General features: G+C 57.7%; 2 protein-coding genes across 2 annotated transcripts; one reads left to right on the top strand and one right to left on the bottom strand.

The window, feature by feature from the left end:
- Nucleotides 1–596: 596 nt before the first annotated feature.
- EDF1 (endothelial differentiation related factor 1) lies at nucleotides 597–4,350 on the bottom strand. The gene is made up of 5 exons (XM_011288754.3): nucleotides 4,173–4,350; nucleotides 2,566–2,617; nucleotides 2,049–2,209; nucleotides 1,648–1,741; nucleotides 597–1,008 (listed from the first exon to the last, which is right to left on the bottom strand). The coding sequence occupies exons 1-5, from the start codon at nucleotides 4,248–4,250 to the stop codon at nucleotides 947–949; spliced, it is 447 nt and encodes a 148-aa protein (XP_011287056.1). The 5' UTR covers nucleotides 4,251–4,350; the 3' UTR covers nucleotides 597–946.
- Nucleotides 4,351–5,064: 714 nt separating this feature from the next.
- Nucleotides 5,065–9,962, top strand: LOC123381513. The gene is made up of 3 exons (XM_045042726.1): nucleotides 5,065–5,089; nucleotides 6,044–6,483; nucleotides 9,442–9,962. The coding sequence occupies exons 1-3, from the start codon at nucleotides 5,065–5,067 to the stop codon at nucleotides 9,640–9,642; spliced, it is 666 nt and encodes a 221-aa protein (XP_044898661.1). The 3' UTR covers nucleotides 9,643–9,962.
- The last annotated feature ends 4,984 nt before the right edge of the window (nucleotides 9,963–14,946 follow it).

The following is a 14,946-nucleotide window of genomic DNA, read 5'->3' as shown; positions in this document are numbered from 1 at the left end:
CACGCTCTGGGGCACCTGGGTGGCTCAGTCGGTTAAGCATCCAACTCTTGGTTTCTGCTCGGGTCACGATCTGCCACGGCCTCATGAGTTCGAGCTCTGGGTCAGGCTCTGTGCTGACAGCGTGGAGCCTCCTTGGGATCCTCCCTCCCCGCTTCATTCTCTCTCAAAATTAATAAATAAACTTTAAAAAAAAATCACATGCTCCACTGACCGAGCCAGCCAGGCACCCCCACAGGAAGTTTTGACATGGCCCTGCCTGGGCCTGGAAGGTCCCACTGGGCACGGCCGTCCTGGGGAAGGGGAGACAGCCACACCTGCACAGCCAAGTGCCCCCTCCTGCCTGGGGTGAGACCACGTTGCCGTCCAGCCCACTGGAGACTCCACGCCAGGGGAGGGCACGGGTCCGGGATCAAGGGGCTGACTAAAGCCTGTGGCCTGTCCCAGCAGACGGTGACGAGGAAGCGGCACCGCAGAGGGTGACCTTCAGGGTCCCTCAAGTACTCCCCAGGGCATGTCAGGAGAACCCTTTCTTCCCTACATCGTGGGCCAGAGAGAGACACACACGGGGACCCGGCAGATCAGACCGGACACCAGCAGGAAGGGCAACACGTTTATTAGCTTCTCTAAAAGCCGACTGGAGAAGACATCTTCTCTTCTGGGTCAGGCCACCCCACCCCACAGCCCCGCCAGCGTGAGGTGGTCCCGCTCAGAGCTCCCCGGGGAGCCGCCCCGAGGCTGGGCAGACACCAGGGATGGGAAGGAAAAAAAATCAGGAGAAGCAATACTTTGCAAGGTTTTGTTTGACAGCAGGGTAGAGGGGGTTCCCGGGCAGGGCTGACGCCCCGCGTTCCGCTCGGCCACGTGAAGAGACCACGCTGGCACCGGTGGTCAAGGGGAACCAGCCAGGCGAGATCAGCCGGAACGCACTGATTTCGAGGCTTTGTGTTCATTTCGCCCTGGGCCCCTTCTCAATCGGCTTCCCGATATCCTTCCCCCGGAGCTTCAGGCCTGAAAGAGCCATTGGCCCGCTCACCGCCACGGCGCCCCGTCTGGGACCCAAGAGGCGGGGCGGCGCCACAGCGTCCCCACCCATCCGCCCTGACATGGCAGCACTGCCCGCACGACCTTCTCCATGGGAAGGAGGGAAGGAGGGAAGGAGGGAAGGAGGGAAGGAGGGAAGGAGGGAAGGAGGCGGGAGAGAGCAGGGAGGCGGAGGATCACCAGCAGTCCTGGCTGGGCTTAGCTCCCCACGTGCACCTGCCAGCCCCCCAGCGGACAGGCCCGACGCCCCTCCCAGAACCAGAACTGGGACTCCAGCGTTCTGGGAGCTCCCCGTGCTGGGGGCCATGCTGACACCAGAGAGGAAGTCAATACCCATGGCGGCAGGGGAGGGGGGGACACAAGTGCCTGAACAGGAGGGCCACTGAGCCCTCTGTCCACAGGCCCAGAGGGCGCTGGCCAGCAGCAGAGGGAGGGGTAGACAGGGTGTGAAAGGTGAAAGCAGGGGAAGGCGCCCAAGACGGTGCCCTCATGAGCTTCTTAGGGGTCTGGAGAATTCCACGGCCTCAGGGGCCATCCTGTGCTCAGTGAGGGCACCTGGTCAGAGGGCAGCAGCGGAGACCCAATAAGGGACCTAAAGATACTCACCGATAGCTCTCTCGATCTTGCCCAGAACCTGGTTATTAGGAATGGCCCGTCCGCTTTCATAGTCCGCGATGACCTGTGGCTTTTCGTTGATTTTCTAAAGAAACGTATCACACGCATAGCGGTTCGGTAAGAAGAGGCCACGAAGCTAGCACACAGCCAAGGGAGTCGCCAAAGCACCACCTTCCAGGCAGCACGCGGCCGAGGGCCTTACTGAGCAGCTGGGGCTACACGCGCTGGAAGCCACCTCATGCTGGAAAGGAACTTACATCCGCCCTGCCCCGGCTTCCAGAGAGAATCCCAGGGCCAAGGGCAAACAAGGCCTTGAGTCCCGGCCCCCTCCCCCCACCCCCTCCCCCCCCCCCCCCCCGCCAAGCCTGGGAGGACGACCCTGCCGCGCTCACCGTGGCCAAGTCCTTCTGAGTCAGCCCCTTGCTCTGCCGGCCTTGCTGGATCACCTTGCCCACCTCCAGGGTCACCCGGTCGTGGTGCAGCTCCTCAGTCTCCCGGTCCAGCTTGGCCGTGTTCTTGGTGATCGAATGCTGTTTGTTCTGGCCGGCGGCCCCTGGACCAACATGCGACAAAAACAGAGGACAGGGTTTGCAACAAACCCAAAACAAAGCCGTTTCAAGACGGGAACCAGGCATGACAAGCGACCTGTGCCAGGGAGACACGGGAAGCCAGGTATCCAAACACGGGGAAGTCACAGGCTTAAGAGCATGGAGTCCAGAATTCTGTCCTCACTACAGGAAGTGAGCACAGCTGCTCAGCTAAGACCCCAGGCGTCCCCCAGCCCCGCAGCGGCCCCAGCTGCCGGCAGCCGCCCCGACACCCCTGGGGGCAGCACAGGCGAGGCGGGCGCCTGTCACAGAGATGCCCCGACAGCGCACCCTCGTTATGTGAGGAAGTACAAGTACTCACACTTCTTGGAAGTCTCCACATCTTCTCCCCGTCTCTGAGCTGCTAGGATAGCCTAGAACGTTCAGAAAAGGGTTCTGGTCAAAATCGGCTTTGGCAGGGTCTGGCAAACACCAGCTGAGGCCGCTGTTAGCCGGACAGCACGCGTGCCCACGGCAGGTGCCTCTGGAGCCCGGGGAAGCCCGGCTCGAGTTCACGGCCCCAGGCACTGCTGCGCTTCCAGACTCACAAGCTCGGCTGGTGCGAAACCCAAGCTCACCTCGCAAAACCCTCCCTCTGCTATCACGTACGAGGTACCCCCGCGCCCGCCACCCCCACCCCTCGCTTCCTCACTGCGGACAAGCACAGGCTGACGGGTCCCTCTGAGAAATCCGTGCTCACGGCGGACCTACTCCTCCACTAGGCTCTCCTGCAAAACCAGGAAGGAAGGTCAAGCGCTGGCCTGGTGCAACCTTCCTCCGTGGACCTGACTCCTGAGAGGAGAGCCCAGCCCCCAGACATCACCAACGAGAGCAATACCCTTCTGTCTACGTTTGCCAAAAGTTAACGCAACGCATTTCTTGACAATTCTGACGCTTCGGAGAAGTGACCGGGGCCCTTCTGAGTGTGATACGTTCAGAGATGCTTTCTAGACATGTTCGGGTGACTCCTAGCTTATGGCTATGAAATTTCCTCTGGGGAAAAAAAAAAAGGAACAGCGAATTTGGTTTTGACCATGCAAATGATAAGGTCAGGGCAGGTCAGCGACTGCCAGGTGCTAAGGCTGCACCCAGTCCCAGCCTAGACCGGGCACCAGGGCGCAGGCCCCAGGCCCGGCAGAGGTGGTCACTGAAGCTCACAGGTGAATTCCGCACAGATTAACCAAGCTAGAGACCGGTTACCAAGTACCTCCCAGGGCGTGTCATCTACACTTGAAAGACCCAGAAGCACTGGGTCTCTAGGCCACCTCAGCCCAGTCACAGGGACCCCCGATGGCCTGAAACGCGCCTCCGCGATGCTCCACAGGCAGCGTCAGGCTGCCCAGGCATCTGCGGGAGAGACCCTGGGGGCGTCCGTACCGCCTCCGCCCCCTATCTGCACCGCGGTCCCCAGTCCCCGCCCCCAGGTCCACCTCTTCAACCTCACCTGGTCCCCCATCCCCCCCATCCCGGCTGTCAGAGGCCGCAAGTCCACCCTGTCCCTGTCCCTATTTACAGCCTCACCCCCGGACCTGTGTCCCTGGCTCCAAAGACTGCTGGGCCTTTCCGCACCCACCCCAGCGCAGCCGGTCCACGCCCCCACCATCTCCCTCACCCCTCCGTCCTCCCACCACGCCGACCTGTAGTCCCATATCCTGCGGCCGGGCCCTGGCCCTTGCCCGCACCCCGCCTCTGTCGTAACTGTCCGAGCCCGGCCATTTTCCTCACGCCGGTCTCCTGTCTCCTAGCCCCGGGGCCATCCCCTGACGCAGGCCCCTTGCTGATCCGCCGCCCCCTGGCCCACCCAGCCCCGGTCCCCACCCTGCCCCTAGTCCCCGTCCCCACCGGGTCCCCCATCCCCGGGCTCCCCGCCCCGCGGCCGCCCCGCCCGCGCGGCCGCCCCTGAGTCCCGAGGCCCACACGGCGCCGCACCTGCTTGGACTTGGCCTGGGCGGCCGTGGGGCCCTTCTTGCGCAGCACCGTCACCGTGTCCCAGTCGCTCTCGGCCATGGCGGGCAGGCAGGTCCGGCGGTCCGTCCGGCGGCTCCGCGGCAGCTGCTCGAGACCCGGCGACGCGACGTCCCCTCGTCGCTCGGCCGCTTCCGGCGCCCGCCGCCGGCCCGCCCCCGCCTCCCCATTGGCCGGCGGCTCGGGGGGCGGACACTTCCCTCTTCTCAAGGCCAATCCGCGCCCGGCTCGGCCGAGGGATCGGCGGGCGGCGCGCGACGTTGGGAGGGAGGCGTCGGGGCCGTGCGCGGCCCGGGCGCGGAGGGTGCTCTGACGGCGCCCTGGGCTAGGCCCGGGGACGCTGGCGGCAGGGCGAGGGGACGCGCGGTGGGGACAGCGGATCCCCGCTGGGGGGAAAGTGGGGAGGGGCGACTCGGGGAGGAGAGGGGGCTCCGGTGTGCGGGGGAGACCAGGGCCCCTAGGAGGCGGAGGGGTGCGGTGGGGCGATGCGCAGGAAGAGCAGGGGTGCGGTGGGGGCGAGGGCGCCAATAGGAGGGATGGCGTGAGTGGGGTGGGTGCCGGGGCGCGCCGAGAGGACAGGACCGCGGAGCCCCGACCCCAGTGGGGGACTGGCGGCCCCGCAGGCGCTCGGTGGGCCCACACCTAGCCCTCTGGTCCACCTTTGGGCACGGGGAGGGACCACCCCCTTCCCGGTCACGTGCGCGGTGGGGATGCGGAAAACTGGATGCCAAGGGACACGTTGCCTCCTCAGCTTTTCTGTATTTGAGCTCAGTTTCTGTTTCGTGCTTTTTATTTCGTCACCCTGCACGCAGTTTGAAGTTCCGTTTCCCTGGAGTTGCGGTCACGTGTTGCGAAGATGTTGGGGACGAGGGTGGATCCGGGTTTGGTGGGGCCTAAAGCATATGCAATTTGGGGAGGGTCTCTCAAAAAAAAAAAGTAAAATGATAAAATAAGCTTAGTTACAAAAGTTAATTTTGTATAACGTTAAAAATGGATGCTTTATTTTACAGTAATTACTAGCTTACAGATAACTTACATAACGAGAAGTCAGTACGTTTTCAAAAGCCGACAAACTCCTCAAGCATCACAAAGTTTGGAAAAATAACATTTGTAGGAAGTGTCAAATGCATCTCTTTAATACTTTTGATTACATTTTTGGCTGTATTCTCTTGGCCACCTCATGACTTTGCAGAATGGTTTTATGAAAACAGAAAGACTCCTCAGACATTTCCCTAGGCCGTTTGACAGAATTTGTACCTCATCTTTGGTATTGACATTGGTTTGGGTAACACTTGGGGCTTTGCATAGATGCGCTCACCCTTGGTGGCATTGCTATGGCTCCCTGCTCCACAGATGGGAATTCTGACAAATGCAGTCCCCGTCTAAAAGAAAAAAGATATACAGTACGTAAAATTGTGTCTACTTTGTTATGGAATACATTTATCGGAGAAGATAAACGTATCGGGTGCGCGCCCCGGCACCTTCCCCACTCACGCCCTTTATCCAGATGTTGGGGAGAACCAGGTCCTCTGCTCCCAATTTGCAGACTCACTTCTGGTTCAGAGCACAAGTCTTGTTTTCTTCCTCACTTCCCCGTGCCTAGACTGTGGGGGTGGGCAATTCGCAGCCATAGAAGACGTACCCACCCAGGGAAGGCAAGCAAAACAACATCATAAAAATCTCCCATAAACCCCAACTAAATGCATCCCAACTCGAGATCGCCATAGTGGGGTCCCAAAAATGCCGTGGTCTCCCCAGTGGGCCCCAGAAAGAGTGTGATGAAGGAACAGCCTACCTGGAAAGAGGCAGCGGCCTTAACCGATCGTTAACATGAGGTCCGTGGATTTCGCCAACATTTGACCACGTGAACCCACTGCAGGGCCCTCGAGAGTCGTGGCTGGGATCCCGGCAAGAGAAGTTGCATCAGCTCCGCAGCCTCGCAACTGCCCTGGGTGGCTCAGGCCCAGAGGACGGCTATCCAGACCTAGGTGTCCTCTGTCCGCGCGGGCATCTGCCGGTATCCGCACAGCCCCATCCAGCCTTTGGTCAGGAGTCCAGGCCCGAAGCCACAAAGACTTCCGGTGCCCCTGTCCTTGTGGCGTGCCCTCCTACAAGGACACGGGTGGTGCAGGTGTCTGTGCCTCCTCCCACTCACCGGCGCACAGCCCCTCCGGGCTCTGGGTGCTTCCAGTTGACTCAGGGTCCAGGGAAGAGTAGCGTTGGGGACGGAGCCGGAGCCGGAGCGGGTGCCACACAACCAGCTTTAGGAGGCCTGGTAAGTAGTGCGTCAGCAGTGACTGGCTCTCAGCAGTGCCCTCAAGGCTCACTCATCGCACAGCGTGTGTCCGAAGTTCCTTCCTTTTTAAGGTTGAATACTATTCCGTCGTGTGCCCCTACCAAAATTGGCCATTCAGCCAGCCAGCCAGCCAGCTGCGGACGTGGGTTGCTTCCGCCATTAGCCGTTATGAATGATGTCGTGGGTAATCCTGCTATGAACACAGATGTACACGTAGCTTTTTGTCACCCTGCTTTCAATCCTTTAGACACAAGGAAGTGGAATTGTTGGGTCGTATGCTATTTCTGTTTTCGAGTCCCACCGTCTTCGGACTTCCCTTGCTTCCAAGTGAGAAGTCAGCGGTGGGTACCGTCGTTGGTAACATCGTCCTCTGCAAGTCATGTGACATGTTCTCCACTTTCAAGATTTTCTCTTGATTTTTGGATTTTCCTTTCAAGTGCCCAGGTACACATTTGGTTTTTTATTTGGGGGAGAGACAAGAGTGTGCACGCGCAAGGCAGTGGGGGAGGGGCAGAGAGAGAGAGGAGGGAGACAGAATCCTAAGCAGGCTCTGTGCTGACAGCTTCAAGCTTGACACGGGGCTCGAACTTGTGAACTAAGAGATCATGACCTGAGCCAAAGTCGGAGGCTTAGCCCCCCAGGTGCTCACTTTTGTTTTTATTTATCCTACTCGGGTTTCCTGAGCTTCTTGGATACATACGTTAATGTTGTTCATCACATTGGGATGATTTGGGGGCGCCTGGGTGGCTCAGTCGGTTAAGCGCCAGACTTCAGTTCAAGTCATGATCTCACGGTTTGTGGGTTCGAGCCCCACATCGGGCTCTGGGAGCCTGGAGCTGCTTCGGATTCTGCGTCTCCCTCTCTCTCTCTGCCCCTCCCCCACTTGCACTCCGTCTCTGTCTCTCAAAAATGAGTAAGTATTAAAAACAAAAAAGGGACGATTTTTACTAGTGTTTAGATATTTTAATTTTTCTGTCCCACTCTTTGTCTTGTCTTTCTCTGGGATGTGATCCTGGTAGTTCTGTCTGTCCCACCGTTCTTTTTTCAACCTTTATTTGCTCTGCCCTTCAGATTGGATAATATCTCCGGCTATTTTCAGGGGCCCTCAGCCTATTTTCTGCTTCTCTGATATGGTATTTAGCCCAGAGAAATTTTCCCTCCAGCTGCTATATCCAGGCTGTCTCCACTGTAGGCGTCACAGGAGGTGACATCTGGGCTTCACCTCCAGTGCACAAGGTGTCGTGGGTCTGACGGTTCCAGACAGACGCCTGCAAAGAAGAGGCCTCTTCGAGATTTGAACACGGATGACCCACTGAGTCTGCCTTTGGCGAAGAGCACTGTGCCCACAGTGTGGAGAGCGGGGGCCTGTACGTGGGGCTGGGGCGGTGTCCAGGGGAGTGTGGGCAGTGCTTTGGACTGGCCAGGGCCTAAGGAGTGGACAGGTGCCTGGAAGGGGCGGAACACCCTATGGAAGCCGATGATGTCAGGTTGGATCCACACACCAACGTGCCTCTTGCTGATTGTTGACTTAAAAGTTACTGGTTATTTCCTTTGTCAGCATTTCGATGGATATTGTTAATAGCGGATCCCGGTAATACACTATGATTGTATTTCCTTTCCCAGGAAAGCTCCAGTAGCTTTCAGACCAGGAGTACGTGGGAGGCACATGTTTTGAGACACAGCACGTTTGAAAGTGTCTTTATTACATGAATTATAGATTGGAATATGTTTTGTCTTGGATTTCAAAAGCGTGTTCCCTTGTCTTCTAGTGTCCACCTTTCTGTTGAGATGTCCCATGCTTTCCTGGCTGTCAGGCCTTTCTGAATGATCTGCTTTGTGTGGGTGCATCCTCTCTCGCTCTCGCTCTCGCTCTCTGAAAGTTTTCAGAATCTTTTATCCTTCCTCCTTTTTCCTGCAATTTCATGATGTGGCTTTCTTTCTTTTTTTTTTTTTCTTCCATTTTTTTCAATGTTTATTTTTGAGACACACACACACACACACACACACACACACACACACAGAGCACAAGCAGGGAAGAGGTAGAGAGAGAGGGAAACACAGAATCCGAAGCAGGCTCCAGGCTCTGAGTTGCCAGCGCAGAGCCCGACGTGGGGCTGGAACTCAGGAATCACAAGATCATGACCTGAGCGGAAGTCGGAGGCTTAACCGACTGAGCCCCCCAGGTGCCCTCTTGTGCTATTCCTTTCATAACTTCTTCCTCTCTATTGTCTGTTTCCACTCTCTGAAACCACTGTTACTAAGATGTTAGAGTCTGGCATTGAGAGTCTAACGCTCGGGGTGCCTGGGTGGCTCAGTCGGTTGAGCGTCTGACTTGGGCTCAGGTCATGATCTCACGGTTCATGGGTTGGAGCCCCGCATCGGGCCCTGTGCTGACAGCTCAGAGCCTGGACCCTGCTCCAGATTCTGTGTCTGCCCCTCCTCCCCTCACTCTCTGTCTCACTCTGTCTCTCAAAACTAAATCAATGTTAAAAAACATTTAAATTCCTTTTCTTTCTGTTCTACTTTTCGGAGAGTTTCGAAATTTATAATTGTTCTACAGACATTTTTCTCCAACCCGATGGCACATCTTGCATTTCTAAGTGCTCCCTGTTATGTTCCGTGTGCCCCGGTGGGGCCCCTGTCTCACAGGGCTTTCGCTCTTCTCCTGTGCGGGTGCTGATTTCAGCTCTGTTCGCGTTTTCCTGTGGCACCCGCAGCGCCCCTGCTCTCCTCCCATCAGGTCTGGTGTCTGTGTCTCACTCAAGTGTGCGACAACCCTCCGCTGTCTGTCACACTGCAGAGGAGCAGCTGGGAGCCTTGTGGCATGCCGGGGTCTTCCAGGGTGGGCTCCTGTTCAGGGTGATGGGGCTGGGATGCAGCGCTTTCTTCCGAGGGTCCCAAAGAGCAGTATCTCGCTGACCACTGTCTCCTGCTTAGCCTTACTGCCAGCTTCAAGGGAGCCCGGCGGCCCTGAGGCCGGGGAACCACCGGATTCACTGCCCACTGCCCGCCAGTGAGGAAGGGAAAGGCACCCGGATGTGCTGGCTGGGGAGGAGATCGGGGGTCCAGCTGTCCTTGCACGGATTTCCGGCCAGTCCCGCAGCGTGCAGCCCCGGCCCGCAGGCCCGCCTCCGCTGACACCACCTCGTCCTGCGGCCCAAAGGCTAGATCGTAACAACACTAGCTAAAAGTTCTGCTGCGTGCTACCAATTCCGGATAACGTCAGTGATAAAATACCGCCCCAGATACCTCTTGACTTCAGCCCAAGTGGGTAGACTTCGCATCAACACACTGATGGAGACCTATCTTTGGACACGCGCTGCATGCGTGCAAATCAGCTACAACTTTGTTTCTAGGGGGAGCTCCTAAACGTTGGGTGCACCGTGTTTCCAGCCCCGATGGGATTTTGTTGTCCCGTGTTTAAATAGAACACCAGAGCACATTGGTGCAGCCACTAATGCGCTTAATTTATTTGAGTCCTGTCATTCCGGGTGGCCACTTGGAGTTTTCATTTGAATTCACAGTTTTTCAGCAGCAGAGATGTCCAAAAGCCACTAGGATTGCTTGCGGTCGAGTCACAGTTTCCAGAAGGTGACGTAAAGTGGGATTTTTATGACTCTTTGCCAAATGTATCCTGTTTCAAGTTCCCCCTAATCTGTGGCTTCGAGCGAAAGAAAATTACCCAAATTAAGGTTAGTAAAAAGTTGGACCAACTGTGAGCAAAAGTAGACAAATACGGCCGGGCTGTCTCTTGAACGTGAGAAGAAAAAGATCAGTCGTGACAAGCTTATCATCAAATTTGCAGATATTGAGGCGGAAAAACGGACTGGATTATAACATCAATCACTACAGCAAAAAACTTGTACGTTGTGTAAGTATTCCCTTGCTCATGAAAAAATGCAACAATGGAAAGAAACTTCTAATCCATCCGTTTTTCCTTGTTTGTATGTTTTTAATGTTTATTTATTTGTGAGACAGAGCATGAGTGGGGGAGGGGCAAAGAGCGAGGGAGACGCAGAATCCAAAGCAGGCTCCAGGCTCCAAGCTGTCAGCACAGAGCCCGATGGAGGACGAACCGTGAGATCATGACCTGAGCCAAAGTCGGACGCTTAGCCGACTGAGCCACCCGGGCACCCCTATCCTTGTTCGTATTTTCTGTCGAACGCATTTCCCTTTCTTACCAGCATGATTGTTTACGTGAGGTTCAGCCAAGGAACATTTGTACTGCTTGCCATCACTGAATATTCTTCGGTTCTGTGCAGGAGGGAGATTAAAAAGGGTCCAACCAGTGTCCGGTTCCCCAGCAGGCCGGGAGGACTGGAAAGGCCCCGTGTGCAGGAGGACAAGGCAGGGAGGTCACCCTGTGAGGGAGCACGGGCACCGGGGAGAGACTCCCTTCAGCCCCGGTCAGCGTCAGAGGGTAGGACCACCTAGACCAAGCGGGGACAGGGCATCGGCAGATGGTCACTGGGAGAGAGAGATGCCAGCTGGCTGGAGAGGGTGGGGGCTGACAGGTGTGGCCTGGGGTCTGGGGAAGCAAGGAAGGACGGTGGACAGGTGGGAGGACCAGGGTTGGAGGTCCCATTTGGGCTGGAGAATGCTGGGGTTCAGGGTTACAGCTGAACAGGGGGGCCCACTGCAGAGGGCAGCAGCGGTGGGCCCAGGAGAGCCCGCTGTGGCGGGGTGGAGAGACCCTGGGAGGGCCATTTGGAGCCTCCCAGAGACGGGGCTGCGGACCTTGGCCGGGTGATCAACTTGGTGGGTGCGAGTGTGAGCAAAGCCACCTCACGGTCTGCACGTTTGAAATGAGGCAATCAGAGCAAGGTCCCTGGAGAGAGCAGGTGCTCGCGGCGCCCTCAGGGCCCGGGCTGCAGTTCCGGCTGGGCCCGGCAGAGGGCGGCTGCGGACCTGCTGCTGTGCCCGTTGGGGAGGGGCGAGGTGGGCCAGGAGGAGGGCGGTGGCATCAGGCTCCAAAGACGGCCCTGGGGACCCGAACTCTGTCCGGCCATTAGTTACCGGATCGTGCCTTCATCTGTCCGACAAAAACGAGCCAGGAACTGAGCCCCGAATGTGGCCAAAGGGACCACTGCCAAACAGGGACCCATATCTGGGGAAGAGACATACGACCTGATTTGAGTTACATGGGATGTGGGGAGGAGGATCCCTCTTAACTCAAGGCCACCAGGAGAGAGACTCCTCTATCTGGAGACCTTCTAAGGCCTGCAGAGGGCTCAGGGGGTTGCCAAGTGCCTGGGAGAGGAAGGGAGCTGGTCCCGGTAAGGGCCTGGCTGGTGCAAATGCCCTGGGGCTAGACCTGCCCAGTGAGCAGAGGCTAGAGATGCCCCGGGCAGCCTGGGCTGTTTTTTGGTTTTTTGGTTTTTGTTTTAAGGTAATCTCTATGCTCAAACTCACAACCCTGAGATCAAGAGTTGCATGCTCTCCTGGATGAACCAGCCAGGTGCGCCCAGACTGGGCATTTTAAATTCTGCCCGTGAGGTTGTGGCCTGGGCCTTTGGCTCTGGGGTATGGTGTGGCATTTCTGTTCTGAGGTTGGCCGGAGGGAGGTGGGTGCTAAACGGAGTAGGGGACCTCTGCGGAGTGCGCTTCCGGGTGGGAGAATCGGGGGTGATCTGTGTTTTCTCCGTGGTACTTTTCTGTGTTTTCCAGAGCTTCTGAAGTGACCTTCTGTTGCTTAAAACACACACGGTTTTCAACTGGTAATATCATCGGGTGGGTTTGAAAACGTGGGGTGGTGTAGAGTGAACGTGTCCCCTCCTCTTCCCCCCTCACCACTCTTGCGACTTTCTGCGTCTCTTTCCAAGTCTACAGGGAGTTGAGGTGGGCGTGGAAGCTGTCGCCCGCCTCTGCTCCCAGAGGACGCTGTGTTCTGCACATGTGGGTCACCACGAGCGACTTCGGCACGGGGTCACTGCTGGGGGCCAGCCCTGGGCTGACCCTTCAGGACGCCGGCTTCTCCTCCTCCTCTCTGCAGCCCTGGGACACCCCCGCCCTGCTGCTAAGTTAGCACGAGCCTCACCACCCGTGCGTTTCTCCTTTCTGAGGGGGTTGCCCTGGGAGAGGGACTGTGGCAGGTGTGCACTTTGTTGGGGGGGCGGGGGGCGCGGGGCGCCCCTCCCGGCCGGCCTTTCTAGAAAGGTTCTGTCAGAGGACGGTACCGTGAGAGCAAACCCGGCGTCTTTCGGAAGCTGCTGCCCAGGGGGAGCCTTCTCATGTCTGAGAAACGAGACAGGACAGAAACTGGGTTGTGTTTGGTAAGGGAGCCCGTCCTTAGTGGGGGGCCTTTCCTCTGGGGACAGTGCTGGGCACAGGAGGGACCTCCCGTGTCTGGATCCTGAGCGGGGGCCTGGGTCAGCCCTCCTGCCTCAGGCTCCACGCGCACAAGCCCGAGTAAAGGACATGAGGCCTCTGAGAGGAGCAGCCTGTTGGGAGAGGAGGTGCCGCATTCAGAGGTGTCCCTGGGCACAGATGACCCCGTGGGAAAGGAGAACAGAGGGGCTGCCTCCCCTCTGGAGCTCCACTCGGGCCATCGAGTGGAGTGAGCGCGGGAGTCCAGAGACTCACTGGCAGCCGATGGACCCTCCTGCCCCGGAGCGGCCAGTGTTCACACCGCAGCACGAACCCCAATCTGCAGCCGGCCCATGCCTCTCTCTGGGGGGCGCTGAGGTCCATGACAGTGGCCTTCTGCGGCCTCCCAGACCCCAGCCTTCAGGGAGCAGGGCGAGCACGGCGCGGGCCTTCCTGGGGCTGCTTGGGGCTGTCCCGGGCCCTCCCTGGGCCCTCCCACTGTGGCTGCCTCCCTCGGGTGGAGTTTTGCTTTCTTTTTGGCAGGAAGGAACCTGAGTGGGAATCCCCTGAGCCGCCCGACGACCAAAGTGACTCACCCCTTTCCAGCAAGCCGGGACCGAGGTGTCCCCAGACTGAGCAGGCCGGTGGGGGCGGGTCGGCCACTTCCCAATCGGGGCTGGGCCAGGGCTTCCTCCCCCTGTTCTTAGCGCTGCAAGCCCCAAAGGCCTGCTTTCATCAGAATCCAAGGTTTTAAAAACGTGTGTGTGAAAATCCTTGGAAACAGCAAAGTCTAAAAGCACCTTCAGGCTCAAACCACCGGCAGGTACTTTAAGATTGCTCAGCCCTTTGGGCACCAAGGTCTGCAGGGGGTTGCCTGCCCAGGGGGCAAGAGCTTGGCCGGGGAAGTCTCTCCTGGACTCTGGGGCCTCTCTCAGGCTTCTGCGCTGTCCCCGATCCTGCAAGAGTGAGGTCTGACAGTCTCCGGAACCTGCTGCAGAAAGTCGCCAATTAGGACAGCTTCCTGATCTTACCCTTAAGGAGGGGGGTGGGGGTAGACCGCTGCAGGTGAACCTCCTCTTTACAAGAGCCGTTTCCTGCCGGGCAGCTGGTGGGTACACAGCTCGGCCTTGGCCTCCCAGACGCCAGGAGGAGCTCACTAGGTGACGGTGATGGGACTCGAATGAACCCTCCACTGAACCTGTAGTTTGGACGGGGAGTTGCCTGTGGCAAACTCAGCCCGGAGGTTCACGGAACCCGGCCGCTATCCGAGCTCTGTCAGAGGCAGGACAGCCTTGCTGCCGTATCCGAGGATGTGGCAGACTCCAGACCGCACAGGGCGTAGAGCACTTAAATCGAGTAACGTCAAAGCCCAGCCTGTTTTTCGGTTTGGACTGTTCCCGTTGCTCAGATGACCCCCTCAGAGTGGGGGTGCTGAATGTGCTGTGTGACTTGGGGGAAGGAATCTCACCTCTCTGAGTCTCTATTTCTTTTTCTGCAAAATGGAGTGAGCAGTTGCCGCCTCTGAACACTGGCATGAGACAAAACGAGATGTTCGTCACATATTTGGCAAAAGCTGTGTTTGGTGAGAGATAATCCGCTTTATCCCAACTGTCCTTTGGCAGATCAAGAAACAGACTGGCCTCGGGTCACACACGTGGAGGAAGTGATGGGGTCAACATTCGTATCCCCCCTCCCCCCGGCGCTGCCCCCCTTTTCTGCTAAGGCCACCGCCTTGTTTCTAGATGCTGCGTGTTCCACATTTCCATGTGTCAGGAGGCCCTCCGTTTTTGGCTTTGTTTGCTGGTGAAATTCCCACAACATAAAATTCACCATTGAAATCATTTTAAAGGGTACGATTCAGTGGCATTTGTACATTCATAATGTTGGGCAACCATCGCCGCCAAGTGGTTGTAGAACATTTCACAACCCCGACAGCCGACCTTATGTCCTTCATACTCTTTAAGTGAGCAGGGTGTTTTTGTATTTTTTTTTTTTTTTTCAGAGTTGTGACCCAAACCGGGGCCCAGCTGTGAGCAGGACTCCGGGGAGGGGGGAGGTGCCGCCGCCGTGCCCGCGGCCCGGGCTGACCCTTCGCGGGCATCGGCCAGGCTCTCAGGAGGTTAGAAGCACGGAAGA

This window comes from Felis catus, chromosome D4, assembly GCF_018350175.1.
Source record: "Felis catus isolate Fca126 chromosome D4, F.catus_Fca126_mat1.0, whole genome shotgun sequence".
Lineage (NCBI taxonomy): Eukaryota > Metazoa > Chordata > Mammalia > Carnivora > Felidae > Felis > Felis catus.
The sequence above is the reverse complement of the archived record's forward strand: the minus strand, read 5'-3'. Positions and strand labels throughout refer to the sequence as shown.

Bases quoted from the DNA above. Each gene is read 5' to 3' on its own strand.
- EDF1 (XM_011288754.3), bottom strand. From the start codon at position 4,250: ATGGCCGAGAGCGACTGGGACACGGTGACGGTGCTGCGCAAGAAGGGC. The intron at 2,618-4,172 runs GTGCGGCGCCGT...TGAACGTTCTAG, and splicing joins CCCAGGCCAAGTCCAAGCAG to GCTATCCTAGCAGCTCAGAG. The intron at 1,009-1,647 runs GTGAGTATCTTT...TGGCTCTTTCAG, and splicing joins CAAGATCGAGAGAGCTATCG to GCCTGAAGCTCCGGGGGAAG.
- LOC123381513 (XM_045042726.1), top strand. From the start codon at position 5,065: ATGTTGGGGACGAGGGTGGATCCGG. The intron at 5,090-6,043 runs GTTTGGTGGGGC...CGTTAACATGAG, and splicing joins GGGGACGAGGGTGGATCCGG to GTCCGTGGATTTCGCCAACA. The intron at 6,484-9,441 runs GTAAGTAGTGCG...TCTCCTGCTTAG, and splicing joins AACCAGCTTTAGGAGGCCTG to CCTTACTGCCAGCTTCAAGG.